We start from the raw sequence: 17,909 nt of genomic DNA on the forward strand, positions 1-17,909 counted from the left end.
TCAATTTGATTCACTCTCAAATTTCTGAAAGCTGCGCATCCACTGGCCAATGCAAAGGTCACCAGAACACGACCACTAAGTGGTCATGGTCAGATCTTCAAGTAGGACTGTTGGGATCTGGTTTTGATCAGATTGGTTAGTTGATGTATGTTGGATTATATAAAACAGATCCACAGCCAAACAACGACCCCAGTTCAACTTGCAGCATGGTAAGATAAAGTCCTTAAACTCATCTTGAGCTATGTCAAGTAGCAAAGATTTTCAAGAAGGCCATCAAAAAAGCCATGTTGGATGTTCAAGCAGGACCATTTTCATTTAGCGCCAAACCAGAATTTGGGGGTGAATGTGCACATCAATGGATGGAAAATGAACATTTTTTTCCACATATGCTGTCCAAAGGAAAAATAAAAATGCACAAAACAATTCTATAGCAGACTTTTTAATAGCTATTCTTTACAAAGAAAAACACCATTTAAGCTGCTGGCTGCTGCTCTGAGGGCATACTTCTGATGATGTCAGAATCACCTGTTGAAAAGATAAATGTACAAATAAACATGAAACTTATTACTAAAAATTTTAACATATGCTAAGGAAGTGAAGTTCACTTTCCATAAAGAAATTAAATTATAACCCACCAATTCACAATGATTAGTAAAACATACAAATTAGTAACTCTTGTAACTGATTTCAAAATGGTCAGTGTTAAAAAATTACTGCTCAATATAGACCCACATCTATGTTCATAATAACAAACAGGAAAATTTCTTTTACATTGAAATAGGTTCAGTTGGTTACTGTTGATAAACTCATGCTTCAAAGATTAAATTTAACTCCTAAGACCATGTGGTCATCCGTAATTCTTTCTAGTTTATTTGAAATGAATGAATGTTTAGTACCACATACAACTCTGGATTTATTTATTTCTAGTGGCTCAATTCACTGCAAGGTCCTAGTGTCATGGAAATTGTGTACAACAATACCCAAGGGTGATTTATGTATATTGTACAATATTTCAAAACAGCGAGTTCAGTTCATCCTATGCTGCATGTGCGAAGTGCTTTCGATGAGAGAACCTAATACTTCCAGCGCACAGACAATGTATGGCGGCATCGTCTGTGTATAAATGCCTCACCGTAAGACTAAATCCACACATTATGGAATGTCTTGTCAGTGAGATGTCTACTTTAAGGACTTGCACAACTTCAGCTGTAGAGGCATGTGAGTTATTTATTAATTTCTTGTGTAAAAGTTACAACTTTTTACTACTATGTTTATTTTTTGTATATTTTCTATGTAGCTTCAGCTTACGTAGTATAATGCAAATATTTTCTATTCTTGTTTATGACTTAGCAAGAGATTTATATTAGCAATATAAAGTTGCATTTTTAAGAAATGTTTAGTACCGTAGGATTCTTGTTGGGTATGGGTAGGTTCACTTCTGAACCTGTGTATTGTTTTGTGATTATTGTGCCAATAATGTAATCTGTAAAGATTACCATATATAACATCATTTCGTTTTATCGTATATGCCCGTGTCATGCATAGTACACTGTGTTAGATGTATTTTCAGCTGATCAGTCGCAGATGTAGAGCTGATCGGAGTTGACGCGGTACCAGATGTAGTGCTAACCATAGCAGCCATAGAGCTGAGTGAACAATGTTGCTGGTCGAGTAGCAGGTGATTGGGCATTACTGACCAATTGGTGGGTGCTGATTGCTTGATTGACCAAGGAAGAGAATGGTGGTTGGTGACTACCTTGTTTATTGACTGCTTGACTGACCAGTGTGACTGGTAGCCAAGTTTGCTGGGGACTGTGTGTAACTCCATACATGTTATCTTTTAGCTGTGGGCTAATTTTGGGGTTTGTAATACCCAGTGTTTTGGGACGGTAAAGGTATTTTGTATATCTGTCCCTTTGTTCTCATCATTTTTCACTATCTGAGTGAATACACATCATTCTTTTTGTCAGGTGAAATTACTGTGAATCATTTACCTTTGTCCTAATACTGTATAAGGTCATTTATTTGTATTTTCACTTGTTGCATTCTTAGGTTCATGCAGATTATGTTAATTTGTCCAATATTTGGATCTTATCCACGCATGTGTTAATCATAATTCTTTACTCATTCTACATTAAACATTGTATTTGTATGACCATCAAAAGTGTTGTTATAAATCCAAACTCCAACCTGGTTTTCTTGTTACACCCAGAAGTCCCTTAAAAAAGAAACTGTTTATAAATGCAAGCCCTGTCATCAAATGAACCTGAAAAAGCAAATAAAACACACCTGGATCAGTGATGCTGAGGGTGCAAACTCGGAAGTATTTACCACAGGCTGTTCCAAGCTCTATATTGTTACCACTGTAGTGATGAACGCCAGTTTTGGCCAACATAGCGTAGTATTCAATCTCACTCTTTCTGCAAGTAAAGAAAAACATTAAAATTGACAAGTTAACACAGGGAACACAAGTTCAATTTTTCATTTGAAGGTAATATTTGTATCTAAATCATTAAATTTAGGATATTTTTTAAAATGTTTCCTCTTGATTCCTTTTGTACTATTAAATACTCTAAATGTTTATCACTTCTATAAAGCAGTAACTGGATGCAAATTGAAAAGAACCTGATCATCAGATTTACTTCTTCCAAGATGTATATTTTAACAAGATTTTTCAACACTATCAAAGACTATTTCCCCCATAAATGAGTGTATTTCGAAATGGCACCTTCTTGGTCTTTAAGCATTGGAAATTTGTTTTATCAGTTTCTTTGCTTATTATTTTTATATGCCTAATATATAATTGTTCAGTTATGATGTCATTTATTTTGTTTGAACTCAAAATACAAGTTGCGATTCTATAGCACTCAATCTGCTTGCAGCAATCCCATAATGCCTATGCTGTTTACTTCATTATAACTTATTTTCTTTCCCAATGTTCCTATACGCCAACCACACGAGGTTTAAGCATAATTACTGCTATTATAAGTGGCGTTGTGTGTGTGTGATTTGGATTTTTAACGCAGCTTTAACGATTTTTCAGTCATATTGCTATGATGTCTGCAGTGGCAGTTTATAGTGATGTCTAGTACAAGCGAGGCAGCTGTTAGTACCATTTTTGTAAGTGTTTGGTATGACTCAACCGGGGATCGAACCCACGACCTCCTGCTTCCGAGGCAGATGCTCTAACCACAAAGGCCACTGAAGCGGTCCTATTATAAGTGGCAAAAATAGTCCAATCTGAGTGTAACCTATATATTACATGCCAGAATTACATCAAGTATAAACAAGACATTTGTCTTTTGGCTACTAACACTGGTTCTGCAGCTGGTCCAAATTCTTGTCACAAAGGGCCAAACTGATATGGATTAGAACCAGAATACAAACACAAAAGATACCTAAAAATTATTTATATTCAGCACTAACCAGAACTAGTCTACATGTGTAATTTTCATTTAATGACCATGAACTGGAATTCTGCAATGAGAAAGATCATATGCTCAGATCATTGCATCACATTACTATAATATCCTTCTTTTAAAGTTTGCAAAGTGGTGTTGATTTGTTGCTTTTTCTCCTCATAAATGTTGTGAAGCTTGAAAAGAACCATCTCCTCTACATCTTATGTTAAGTAACACGCACAATTCGCACTGTAAAGAGATTCGCTAAACATCTGGCACAATTTTCTATAAAAAGTATAGACTGGTCCTCTAACTATTTAGCTTATCAATATAAATGAATTGGTGAGGTAAATTCATATTTGAAGAAACCCATGTTTTCTTGGAAATGGGTCATATACAGTTGCTATAAATAGCAAATAAGGAAAGTACTCTTATGCAATTCTTATGCAGCAGGAAATTTCAGGAAGATTATCAAATTTTTAAGAGTGGAAATTAAAGAGTGGAATTAAAAAGAGATGATACGAAAAATGACAAAATTACTTTCATTGCTATTTTTTAATGTATCAAAAAAGCATAATCCATATATAAGTGAGTGTAAGAGGTACTGTGATGAAGAAAAAAAAAAAAGAATACTCCAAAAGTGTATTGGTCGGCATTTACAAGCTTAAATGATGGACTGGGTGATAAGAGGGGAAGCTTCTTTATTCAATTAGATAGCATCACATTTATTAATTTTAGTAAAAAAGTTGCAAATATGTTCGCAAATCACGCCTTAAGAAGACTTCCATTGGCTTTTGGTGCAAATGGTTTAACATTATTCACAGTTTAAATACGAAGTCTCTTGAACAAAGCAGTGAGATCGGTTTAGCTAAATCATCTGCAAAATCCATCTAAAAAAGATCCAAACTTGCAACGAGGAACATGATCACAGCGAGATGTACAAAAAGCACGCTGCAGACACCATGCCTTTTGAATGCAACTTTTGTACACGAGAAGGCAAATATTTTTAAAGCCGCTTACACGAGAGCACTGGTTAAAACTGAACAAAGTTTATTTTGAATAAGAACTGTTTCTTTACCCTTTCATATTCTGAAAAGCCCTGTCTTGATATATAAATGCAATAAATATCTCCTCTACCCTCATCAAGACCTCAATGCCACATACATAAAAATTACCTTTGTGTACGTCATCTAGGAAAATAAGCTGTTCTGCTTCTAGTTAGCAGTTACGATGTAATAACTGAATCCTGCTTCTACAGCGGCATACTTTAGCTTTCAAGAGAAAGCAAATTCAATAAAAAAAGTAGTCTTCATCTTTGCTCGGTTTGCCAAGCTCCGAAGCCTACACATCCTTATTTTAAATATATAATATAACAGAAATATTGAACAAGACTCCTTTATTCATTTTAACAGCAAAGTATTACAACCATCATTGATATTATTTAAAAACCCAAATAAACAAGTCTGGCAATGAAAAAAGTAACAAGTTGACATTTTTACATGGCGACTGTTAATTGTTGTAATTCTTCATTGTGACCTTCAACTTTGAACCTCATGGAAAGAAGATCAAGAAACTGGACAAAGTTGATTAATATCATTCATAATTTTTAAAGAGAAAGTCATTTAAATGGCATCATTCAAGATGTTTCTCATCTCCATAAAAGCTGTATTTCATAAAAGGTCATTCATTTTCATGGTACATCTAAAAAAAAAAGGAAAACTTTTTATGTCAGATTTTGGACCAGCTACGACGACATAAAAAGGCATTCTGAGAAAAGCTCAAATCGACAAGACCATCCATTCAGGATATATAGCAAATACAATATTTCTTAAGACCGCTGCCATGGTGGCCATGTTGGATATCAGTTTATCATTTCGATTTAGGACCAACTAGACATCATAACAAGAATTTCAGTGAAAACTTCCAAATATGGCCATCCATTTGGGTGGAGTAGCAAGATAGAGAAGTTTCAGATGGCCATCATGGAGGCAATATTATTAAGATTAGTGCCATTTTTAAAAAAACAGACAAACCACATGGCGCAAGGTATTTTCTGAGAAAACATCGGTCAAAAATCCATTCTGAAGCAGTGACAAGATTTTCAAGATGACCACCACAGCAAACAAAACGAATGTCAAAAAGGTACCAGTATTATTCATGACCAAACAGGCATCATAAGCAGTCCTTCAGTAAAACTTATTAGTATAACCATCTGTTCTGAAGTTAACTGTAACAAGATTTTTAAGATGATCACTGATGTATCTATATAGGAGATGAGACTGGTATTATGTTCAGTCTGGATCAACCAGATATCATTACAAGATGTTAAGTGAAAGCCCCATGCTGATATGACTATTCACTTTGTTGAATTAGTCGTATCAACATTTTCAAAATAGCCAACATGGTGGCCATATCAGATGTTCAATGGATTCCAGTGATTCCGGGCCAACTAGACATAACAATATGTCTCCATGTGAAAACGCATGTTAATATGACCATCCACTGAGAAAGTACGTCTGCGCGGTTTACAACATAGCCACAATGGCACCCATATTGGAGGTCAGATCATTTTTAAGCACCTTGTGACATCAAAGAAATCTTTAAGCAAAAACCCATGTCGATATGATCATTCATTCAAGAGAAGCATTGAAAACAAGATTTTGTAGATGGTCACCATTGCAGTCAAATTGGGTGTTTGAGGGGCACCACTGTTATTCAGGCCGAACAAGACCTTGTGATGAATGTGAAAGTTTTACGACAATGCTCAAAGTAGTTTAGGAGTAGCAATAATGGATAACAGAGGATAACTCCGAGTTCTTATTGTCTACCAGCAGCAAGGCCAAAATCACACACAAGTACGCAATTAAGCCAAATAAAATATAAGTTCAGTCAAATGAGCACACACAACACCAACACAAATTTTCATATACGGATCATGCTTGTTCCATAAATGATTAGACCAAATCCCCCCAAAATATGTTTCCAGTTGAATGACCATCCCTATTTCTCACTGTCGACCGAGCACTTTTTACCCCCATGGTAATTTTTTTTACATTAGAACTGTTCCATTAAAACATACATGGGAGCCAGGGAAGGTACTTTTAAAGTGGGGTACTCACCCATTGATGCAATTTAGAATTTCCTTGTCATTTTAATAAGAACTCTGTAAAATCAAAGTACTCTGGCATACATGTTTAAAAAACTGCTTTCCCTGGGTACCATGTATGTTTAAATGGAACAGCTCTTAAGTATATATATGTTAAAAAAATAATAAACAATTAATACCCTGATTTTAATATTAGTGCAATAGAAAATGCACAATTTTTTCTTGGTCTTATTGTATATCTTTTTGTTTTTGTTTTACAAAGTTTTATTTCTGATTGTTTTAGTCTGATGATATATTCTAGTCCTTTTTCATTGATAAACAGTTACTTTCAACATCTGTAAATTACAAGACATCTTTTCAAATACTCAAATTGGTACTGCTGCAACTTGAGATGATCCAGGCGTTCAGAAATGTATAGAAAACAATTCTCTAAGAAAGGATTTGTAAATGCCATTCCAGAACACCCCACATTTGTTCAAAATTGTCTTGGGATTTTTTTCCATCTAAAACTGTTGGCCTAAACTGTGAAGTTTTGTACAACAAAACCACAAACATAATACACATTTTAGTCGTACAAACCTAAGAGGAGGCGTGTTGCTGGCGATGATTACGAGCTTAGCTTTACCCAATCTGAGGGTTTTCAGGGTCTGCTTGTATCCCAACACATATTTCCCACTCTTCATGACCAGGGCTAGCCTAGAGTTGATATTCTCAATACTCTTCTTCTGCAAAGACAAAACAGTATCGATGATAAGGTAAAAATAGGAACCACGTTTAAATTTACTATCAATGTTAAAATGGTCTGCAACACAGAACAGACAAGAAAAGCCTATATAAACGGCAGGGACTAGTATGCGTGCTTTATAAAGTCTACAATTTTTTTAAAAATCACACCAAAAATCAACAGAATAAACAAAAATTAAACACAATTTCAAATGCTACCATTATGTTTTTATAACAATCTTGTATTTACAAAATCTGAATATTTATTTGAAATGGTGGTGGTTCTCCATTTTTTTTGGAAATGAACCGACCTTGAATTTCACTAAAGACATTGTCAAGGCCAAATGAATGAACATGTCATTTTCCTGATGGATGTGGCAGCAAACAGACCAAGGCATAAGTACATGTCTGTCAACATATTTCGGGCCATTTCATAGCGAGGTCCAGCCTTGTACATACATATTCAGTTTTTTTAAAAGGCTTTACAAGGGTTCCAAAAGGTTTCAGACCATCTTTTTCATCGGAACTGTAAAAAGTTCTGTAAAAAGGCTCTTGGAGTTTTTCAACACCAAATTTTCAAGGGAGAAAAAAAAACAAACAACAATCTTTTCCAAGTTCAAGAATTTGTTTAAGGCAATCCTGAAATTCAAGTTCTTTTTCATGGTTATGCGTCTATGAATTGACTGGTTTAAAATCTGTTCAAGAGGCAAGTTAAGTTTTTATTCAACATTTGAAAGCAGCTTTACAGTCAAGTGTAAATGGACATGCCACCTCAAGTGTAATGAAAATCAGAATGCTAAAGGGAAGAAAACAAAAACAGGATTTGGAGAAGGAAAACAAAAACAGCATCAGCGTTTGCAACCCTTATATATTATCCTGAATTTTACAAATCTGCAACCAGGGTTTAAGTGATCATGTAGCCATTACCCTGTGTAAAGTACTGTGTAAATCAGTCTACATTTTTCTCTCCCTGCATCTACTCAGGAAATAAATCCAGCTCTATTTACACAAAGATCACCAATATTCATAGAGCAGGTGCTCTTGAAATGTGCCCAACCCAATCAAAATGAGCAAGGCATTTCTGCCAGTCAATGCATCTGTTCCTCGATGCTTCTCTGGCAATGTGTTTCCAATCTTCGGTCAGCATACAATACATTCAGTTCAGTTTAAAATCAACTTTATTCTCTTGGATCTTTCTTATGTACCATGCAAGTGTCATAGAAGGAACTCTTATGTACCCTCAACATAGACGTCAACCCAATTAGCATATGTACAAAATGATTTATTTACCCCTCTTGACTTTTAACATCAATTACTTCTTCAGGTTTTCATATATAACATTTTGATCTTCAAAAAAAAAACAAAGAGACTCGTAATGCATTTCAAAACACTTTGTACCAGCTGAGACTATGAACATTTCGCACACCAGTAAGCCACTAAGTGCTGGGTTACAGAGCCTGGATCCGAGTTCAGTTTTATTTCTTTTAAACAATACTGAACCAACTCTCAGTCAGCATTAGAATGGTCAAGAACCAATAATTCTGTCATAAACTGACAAAGAGGAAATTTAGATCTTCCAGCTATTGGGTCTTTTAGCTGGGAAATAAAATGAAAAAAAAAACCAACTCTGTCCACATGAAGTACAGTGTCAGGTAGAGTGCCAACTTGATTCTTCAGTAGTTTCTTCTAATATATCAACAACTGATGCTGCAACATGGTGCATCATATGACCGAGACAACCTGATATATACTAAATATAGAATGCAATTCCTTTATGAATATGGAGTTAGTAAAACGAGCTAATTCAAGGTTTTTTGTTTTACCACTATGACCAATATTAAAATCCTTTCCACACAGTCTGCAAGTGGCATGAAGCTGCCCTAAAATGGAATGCTGTACTGTGTAATTCATGAATCTGTTTTTCATCTTTTCCTAATCCATCTGTGAAATTATCTGAAAAACATATTTGCTCTAACATGAGCATTGACTAGAATAAATCTGACTGGATTTTTAGTGCCAAATACCTACAGACTGGGTCTGTACCAGATATGAATTAGAACAAAGAATCTGTGAGCAAAGATTCAAAGTTAAAAAACCAGTCTGTTCTCTCCCAAGCCATACAGCTGCTATAAATAGAATCCAAGGTCGAAAGTTTGTAATTAGCAATCAGCATGTTTCTTGGAAATAGGGAAGCTGCTTTAAATAGAACATAATAATGTTAGGAAAGTGCATGCAAGTCTACAAACACGCATATTCTTATGGCGTAGTTACAGAGAAGCTGCCTTTTCTAGAATACTGTCTGTTGGAATAATGGGATGTTAATATGAGAAAACAAATTAATAATTTTTTTGGAAGCGGATATATAGAAAACGCATAATATGAATACATTTACGTGCAAGGCGTAGATTAGTGAGAAAAAAAAGAGCAATGGTTGGTGTGTATGCTACAAGTGCCATGGAGGGAAAGGATGGCAAGTCCTGGTCATGGAAAAGGACTGGAATGGAGGCTCAAAACAGTCTTTCACAATTTAACTTTTCTTAATTTACAAAACTGAACCAAAATAAGAGGTACTTGACAAAGACAACACAAGTTATACTCAATTTTCTTAATGCAAACTTGGACACTAATCACTTCCTTTACTCATCTCTAAATGAGTGCTAAAATTGTGGCAAGATTAGATATGAAATACTTGAGGTCTTCACTTTGCAAAAACAGCAACAATTTCATGCACAAAATTATCACATGATTGCACAACATTGTGCAAAACTAGACCTATATAGAAAACTAGGTCAAATGCTTTTGGAAAAGTTGTTTCAGCTACTCCATTATCAGGGCATAACTACAGTGCCAGCTCATTGAGAAAAGTATAAATATTTATCAAACTATGATGCAAAGTACTCACTGTACAGACAAGACTTTCTGCAATCTTTAATGTACCAAGGAGCAATGTAGTCATCTTCCGTAAGAAAATTTAAGTTTCCATAGCAGATATGAGAGGGAGGAGCACCATGTCTTCTTGTAAAACTGTATGGTTTATCTTTTTTACTTTTTTTTTATCATTCTATCTCAAAAAACACACCTCTCAAATTTGTGCCATGATTGGTCAACATAACCAGTCACAAGCTTTTCAGGCATGTTTCTGCGGTTCAAATTCAAGATCACTAGTTTTGTTTCAACTGGAATATGTACAAAAGAAATGAGCATTCTCAAGGATTTAATGCCATGGTTCGAAAGAAGAGGCATTCTACTTGCCATCCATATACGAAGGTCCATCAAAATTAATTTACTATTTTGTCAGTAGTGTATGAACAACCTACAAGATGACAGATACACCAGACAACACTAACAAGGCCACATCTGTAAGGCAGTTGATTTTTTTCTCTCCCTCATGTCTGACCAGTTTTCAGAAAGGCTTGCAAAATATATACTGTTGTCAGAAAACATGTATTTAAATAGTTCAGTATCTGAAACTGATGCAGCAATGGTAAACAATGTTCAATTGAAAAGTTTGTAAAGTGCATGTAGACCTTTTTTATTATACCTCAAGTACTGTTAAGCAAACTTTAGTTCCAAACTCTATGCAGCTCACTGGATTGTTACTCACTAGATGTAATTCTATGACACCCACCCCATTTCACACGACAATGGCAATCAGTTCTCCCACCACATCAGATAAACACATGATGTCCAATAACCACTGGAATATGTTGCAAGTTTTGAATGCCCAAAAGGACTAGAAGTATCTTGAACAAAATGAAGCTATCTAAACACTTTCTTCAATATAAATATATTTTTGTTTGGCTCATTAAAGAAACATACTTCAATTTAATCAGATTTCAGCCTTTTCCACATAATGTAGGTCAATGGAACTTAAACATGTCCAATTGCTCGTGAGAATTTTAAATAATTAGAAAAATGAGCCAGTACAGTGTAGCTAATACAACAAAACTTTAGTTTGTAGAAAAAGAGTCAATATGGGCTGACAAGTGCGAGATATTCTTCACCAAGGTCTACTTTGGAACAAACTAGTGACATTATTTAGGCTGGAAGACGGTGACCCCATAAAAAAAAAATATTCTGGAGAGGCATCTTACATTTCAAGAACCAAGATTAGAAAAGTCCATTCAAAACAGTGCCAAGTAATGCTGGTCTAATGCCTGACCCACTTGATTCAAAATTCATTTTCTGGTACAACACATTTAAAATTGTCACAATATTTTGGATAATGGTAAGTTTTGCTCTTTCTAAAAATCCACTGGCTGAGCAGTTTCATCAAGGATTGAAATTCGGAATTTTCATTTGCTTAAAATACTATATTTCTCATTATTTCCCAAGAAGAGCAGTTCACGTATACATGTAAGGAAATAAAAACCTTACTTGAGTTATAACATAGAATGAAATGAAACAATGTTAGGTTGTTTATCTTGTGTCGGTACTCACCTTAAAATGCGAGCAAAATGTAACATATCGGCCGATATACCAAATTTGGGCATTTTGCATTACATAAAAACCAATAATTTCATGCAATAAGTCCTCACGCGAGTACAAGGCATTGCAAGAAATAAAAAAAGAAAAGACATGTTTTGATGTCCGGGTCTAATATAAGTTGCAAGAAATGCTTGGATCGACCCCCACCCCACCCTGCCTTGACATAGTATACCTTGCCTGGATTTTAATGCTTTTTGCCACTGACGTTTGAACACATGGTTATAGAACACCGGCCTTGTAAGTTTTCCCCCTTGTAATCTACGTAATACGTACAGGCCTCTATCTTTCCCTCTGTTTAACTACCAATCCCACCCATTAATTCAAGGTTGGTATAAGCACGTGGTCAATCATAATTTAATTACCGCTTTTTTCTGAGGTGCCATCTCGAGAACCTGGTGTCACAAAGGATCTGAAATAGATAACAGTCTTTATTTTTATCATTTTTCATAAAATAAATGTAAAACGGAATACTGGACATAGAAAATTTTTGTAAAATTTCTTGCGAGAATTCTAGTCGCACCTCACTCCGGCGTAAGTTGATTGGAAAGGAAGTATCCCACAATTCCTCTTGAGCCTGTACACTTATTTTGTCAGCTCACAACGCCGATACTAAACCATTGTTTTGGGTTGGGTTATTTATTTTTGGGACAACAGCTCATGGGGCATATAACTTGTATCAATTTCTTCTCTTTCTGTCCTGTGTTTATTTTTATTTTTAAAATTTGAAACAAAATTACACGGTCAAATATCCGATTAATGTTATTTATCTTTTCCACTTAAGACGGTAGCAGACTGCTTGGAACAGAGCCATGCTTATTCGGCCGATTCAAATGAAATGCCAAACAAATTCTGACCCTGTGAAATATTACTAAGTTTCGTTAAGGATTGGAATTTTGGTATTTTTATTTGCCTAAAATATTATATATCTCATTATTTACCAAGCTGAGCAGTTCACGTATACATTTAAGGAAAGAAAACCCCTATTTGACTTGAGTTGTAACACAGAACGAAATGAAACAATATAAGACTGTTTATCTTGTGTCGGCAAATTAATGGTGAAATATTTTTTAAAGCAGCTCGTTGCCCTTTTTGCAAAATATTAATGGTTTATTTTTGGAGAAAAATACGAAATTATATAAATAATAAGTCTTGAAAAAGGTCTCACGCAGTAGCATTCTCTCTCTCTCTCTCTCATATATATATATATATATATATATATATATATATATATATATATATATATATATATATATATATTTCATTCATACTAAAACGTACAGTGGTGGCCTGTACAATTTATGATCTAATTAAATACAATATCAAATGTCAATGTTATAAGTTTATATTCTGCAAATCTTGTGGACCTCATAGAAAGCAAATGAAAGATAATAATAATGAAAGGAAAATAGTGGTATTAGTGGTATTATCTTTGTCGAAAAGATGAAATATATTTTTCAAATCTTTCTTTGAAGCACAATATGTTTTTTCTTTCCTGTGAATTCGTTACTGAAACATTTATTAGTATGCAAGTCAATAACTGCAAAAATCGTAAAAACATGTCATATGTAGTAACACACACACACACACACACACACACACACTGGTCAGAGTATGATAATACTCTGATTACGATGTTTGTTTGTGTTCACATACTGGTTTAGGTATGTTAATGCCGTAATTAGCTTTATGTAGAATTTATCTTTCTGCTGTGTAACAATACTACATAAAACATAAAAAAGTGAACGTGGGTCTGGTACAATTTATGATTTAGTGCGATACCATATCGTACGTCAGTTTCATACGTTTATATTCTAAGTTTGTGGACCTCGCGAGATGAAATACATTTTAATAAGCTTTGTTTAAAGCATCGTATGTTACTCTATGTTCTATGAAATCACTATGTATCATTTAATATTCTTCAAATAAATAACTGAAAAAAATGAATTCAGTAATTTTGCTTTCGTCTTTATAGACTTGTCTCAGTATGATAATGTTTTAGTTACTTGTTAGTTTTGTTTGGGTTTCTTTTTTTTAGTGTTTGTCTCTTTGTAACTACATGTACTAAAAAAACAGATATGTGCATTTCATAGTTTTTCCCATGTTGTGTCACTTGGTCCGAATCAGCCTTGCCTTTGCGCCAAATCAACCCATAATTTGGGCCGAACTAGCCTCGGCCCGAATCAGTAAGTATTCAGACAGACAAATACCAAATTAGCAAAAACTGATGCAGAGAAAAATGAAATAACAAGCATCCAGTTCTGGAGTGTTTTGTTACCAGGCCCTTGACATTGCTTCAACGTATATATTTGTAAAGTAACCCTTTCGCAAACAATACTATAGAAGTAACATATTTTGTAGTTTCTAAATTGCTATTTCGTTTGAACCGTTGAAACACTGAAGGGACTGTCTTCAGAACTGGTACCATTACGTACAAACTTTCTCAACAATCTTTAGACATTTGCAAAATTCCAAAGAATTTGTCACTGTTATGTTACGTTTTTAGGCTCGAAAAAAACAGTAATACAAGAAAGAGTGAAAACAACAAGCTTTGAAGAATTTAACAAATAATTTATTTCCCTGGGAAACTACTGTAAAAATGAAAATATAAGAACTTACGATTTTACGAATCAAATCCAAACGTAATCCAATAATAATCTACGAATGAAATTTTAGGAGTCCTAATAATGAAATATTCTAATGAATTCAAGTTCGAGGCCCGACGAAGAATCCAAGATGGAAAGCGATGACGTATACTGTATCCATTGTGATGTTGTAAGGTCCATAGTTGTGTGTTATTCGCAAACAATAAGTCCGGTGTTTGAATTCCCAATAAAATTTAAAGAAATGTCTTGGTCCAAGAATTCTGAATGAGCACTTATATAATTCCAGGAAAACAAATTATCCTTTAGAATCCAAATAATTCGAATAAACATTAAAAGGTAATTCCCAAAATGACACAACAAACGAAACACCTTTACGTCCCTGTGTTTAGAAGCCCGACTAAGAAAAATCTATATAAACAATGATTATACAGTAACTCGAAACGCAAAACAAATTCCCGGATGAGGGTCAACCTTCCAGAACCTTCGAAAAGTATTTTCATATAAAAGCACTTAGTCCCAGTATGACCGTTCATCTTACTCTAAGAATAGGATAAAAAATAAAAGGTTGTTTACTTCTCTCACTGATTTATAAATAATGGTTGGGAACTAGGTCAGCTTTAGGTGTTTACAACTGAAGAGTCAAGCTCAAACTATTTTCCTAAAAAATAGGAGTTCCTAGTAAGTAAATCTACATTAATTTGACATGTAATGAAATTAGAAATAAAAAGATCTTAAAACTTACAAACAATTAAATTAAATCAAATATAAATTAAATCAAATGACCAGTAATTACAATCCAGCCTCACTCATCAACGTTATTTGCAAAGTGCTCACCATATTATGACATAACGATCCGAATAAGGAACCTTCAAATTCAAGAATTATGCACAAAAGCAAATAATTGTTTAGGCCTATACGATGTAACTTATCCTCTTGTCTACAAAATAAATGAGCGTTCAAGGATTTATGTAATCCCATTTTATAATATGTACACTTTGGAACCTTCATCCCAAAGAATTACAGAATGAAATTGGAGAAAAAATCAACAAAATTCCAAAAGCCAGATTTGTTGCATCCAGTTATGACTAAATCTAGGAAGTATGACCTTGTTATTGCACAAGTTGTCTTGGACACCGTTAAAACATTGAAGACTGGAAACAAATTAATATTTTTCTACGAAGTTTTAAAAAAGCAACGCAAAAGTACCCTGCAGCAATTTGATGAAGTAAAATAAGAACCAGCATAAATCAGCATGATTGTTGAGCAAAGTTGTACATAATGTTATCCTACTGATAGTTTATGCAAAATTAGTTGCGTTTTCTTTGTTGAATTTTTTTTTTTTTTAATCTAAACTGTTGAATGTTCAGAAAACCTAATCGACTACCTTTCGTAGTAGGATCGCATTTGTTCTGAAACAAATCATGGGTGTTCGAGTGGTCTTAGTCGCTGCACAGATCACACATTTCAACTTTGTCGTCGTGAATTTGTGTCTCGGCTCAACGTGGGTAAGTAAGAAAGCTTGCCAGTAGCTTCCCGCGAGTTGGTGGTCCTTTCCAGGTTTTTCCGGGTTCCTCCTCATCCAAATATACTGGCCACCAAGTATGGCCTAACATGGCTGAAAAATGGCACTAAACCCCTCAAAACCAGACCAAGCCTGAAATGAGTTTTTTTTTTTTTTTTTTTTTTAACACTATAAATGTTCACATCGCGCTTTGCAACGTTATTATGACGTAGCACCACAATAATCAAGATCATGGAAGCGACTATAAAAACAGCTAGGTTGAAAATCTGACTTTCTTCACAATAAAAGGTATATTTCCATGAAAACGATACATTGTTCGTGAAGAAATTTGTATTTATTTAAGAAGATTTGTCTAGTCAAAATCTTCATGAAAAAGTGAATACTTTTTCCGGTAAGAAATGTGAACGTTAGTATAACCTTTTGTATGGAATCATCGTTCTTCACCAACGAAGCAACATTCATTGAAAAGACATTATGTGAACAATTTTGAAGAGAGCGACATTATTCATGATTCATACACATCTGTTAGGAAGAAACAAAATTACGAATGTTTTCATTTTTTAAGTGTAACAGCATATTTTGTTGAAAATTGACATTTTTACGATGGCTGTCACTTTCTCACGAAAAAGGCATATTTTACACGTACAAACAAGTCTTTCACGAAAAATGTTTAGTGAAAAATATATGTCATGGCGACTGTCACTTTCTTCACGACAAAAGTGCATGCACAGGCAGATGAAAACTTGTCACGAATACCTTTAGCGTGAAAAATAAACAAATTTCGTAAAGAATTAACTTTTTCGTAAAAATGCCGGTACGTCGACGCAAATGGTTCACGAAATATGTATCGGGAAAATTGTAATCTTCATCAAAAAAGTACCCTTATTCGTCAGTGCGAAATTATTTGTATATATGTGATATATACCTTTTCTTTGACAACTATCTGATCATTTGTCCAGGACGGGTGCCGCCAACTTCTCAAGACGGTGCCATCTTCAGCGACTGTCACTTGCATGTCAGATAACAAAAATGTTCGTAGAAAACTCATTCATAAACCATTCCCAGTATCTTCGTCACGTGTAATGAATTATTATAAAGATTCATTTTCTACTTAATTACAATACTCCGAATATGACTGCAAGTAAAAGTATTATCATAACCACGATAGCTGAGACGACCCCTGAATTTATCACATGGTGTTTTGTGTCCATTGATGATTTTCCGTTAGAGCAATAAAGATTTATTCGAGATATATTACCAAAAAACAAGCAAATTTTTCTTCTCATATCCATTTTTGCAAATTCCGAATTCTGTAGAAATAAATATCACACAATTAAAAAAATAATTACTATTATGAACAATAGAAAGTAATCACTATTGTTACGACTCTGTTGTCTTAAACTAAGTAACAGTGTGTGTGTGAGTGTGTGTTTGTGTGTGATAACGCACCTTTAACAATTTTCAGTCATATATCTACGATGTCTGCAGTGTGGCAGTTTTGTAGTGATGTCTAGCACATTGGCATCATGCTACAGACGCATAGCATCATGTCCCACCCAGTCACAGTAATCTGACACCAGGCCGACCAGTTCTGCTGAGCCCCTAGCGAGGACGCTGTTAGGACCGTTTTTTAAAATATATAAGTCTTTGGTATGACTCGGCCGGGGTTCGCACCCGCGACCTTAGTTTGGACCGAAGCGGTCCAAATTAATTAAAATTCAACACATAATTGATTTCCCTAAGTTACAAAGTGAACAATTTAAAGGTACTTACATTATTGCGAATTAAATCCCAAATATTCCTAAATGTTCTGTCACAAGTTAAAAAATGATAGAGTGTTCTACATGGATTCGAGGTCTTGAATGTGCTGATGTAGCGAAAATCTTGGATATGATGATATACCGATAGTCTTGATTTATCACAATGATGTAATAGCTTGGAATGAATTCACAATAATTCCAAAAATAGTGTTTTAGTCCAAAATGTCAATGAGCACTATGTAATTCCAATAATTAATTAATTAAATAATTCCCCTCAAATTATATGTGAACACAACTAAAACTGAT

At 34.4% G+C, this 17,909-nt stretch overlaps 1 protein-coding gene across 2 annotated transcripts in view; it reads right to left on the reverse strand.

Moving 5' to 3' along the window:
* Nucleotides 1-423: 423 nt before the first annotated feature.
* Nucleotides 424-17,909, reverse strand: part of LOC149784543 (large ribosomal subunit protein eL30-like) — an 81,470-nt gene continuing 63,984 nt past the window's right edge. Inside the window, exons 1-5 of one of the 2 annotated variants that reach the window (XM_089932633.1) lie at nucleotides 12,239-12,314; nucleotides 12,081-12,127; nucleotides 7,087-7,232; nucleotides 2,290-2,420; nucleotides 424-525 (exon numbers count right to left, since the gene is read on the reverse strand). In XM_089932633.1, coding sequence (XP_089788759.1) covers nucleotides 473-525; nucleotides 2,290-2,420; nucleotides 7,087-7,232; nucleotides 12,081-12,101 — 351 coding nt within the window. In that variant the 5' untranslated portion in view covers nucleotides 12,102-12,127; nucleotides 12,239-12,314 and the 3' untranslated portion in view covers nucleotides 424-472. Of the gene's footprint in view, nucleotides 526-2,289; nucleotides 2,421-7,086; nucleotides 7,233-12,080; nucleotides 12,129-12,238; nucleotides 12,315-17,909 lie in introns of those variants that run through there. The other variant, XM_089932634.1, reaches the window with a different exon arrangement.

The sequence above is a fragment of the Sinohyriopsis cumingii genome, chromosome 14, assembly GCF_028554795.1.
Source record: "Sinohyriopsis cumingii isolate HCF-2022 chromosome 14, ASM2855479v2, whole genome shotgun sequence".
Taxonomy (NCBI): Eukaryota; Metazoa; Mollusca; class Bivalvia; order Unionida; family Unionidae; genus Sinohyriopsis; species Sinohyriopsis cumingii.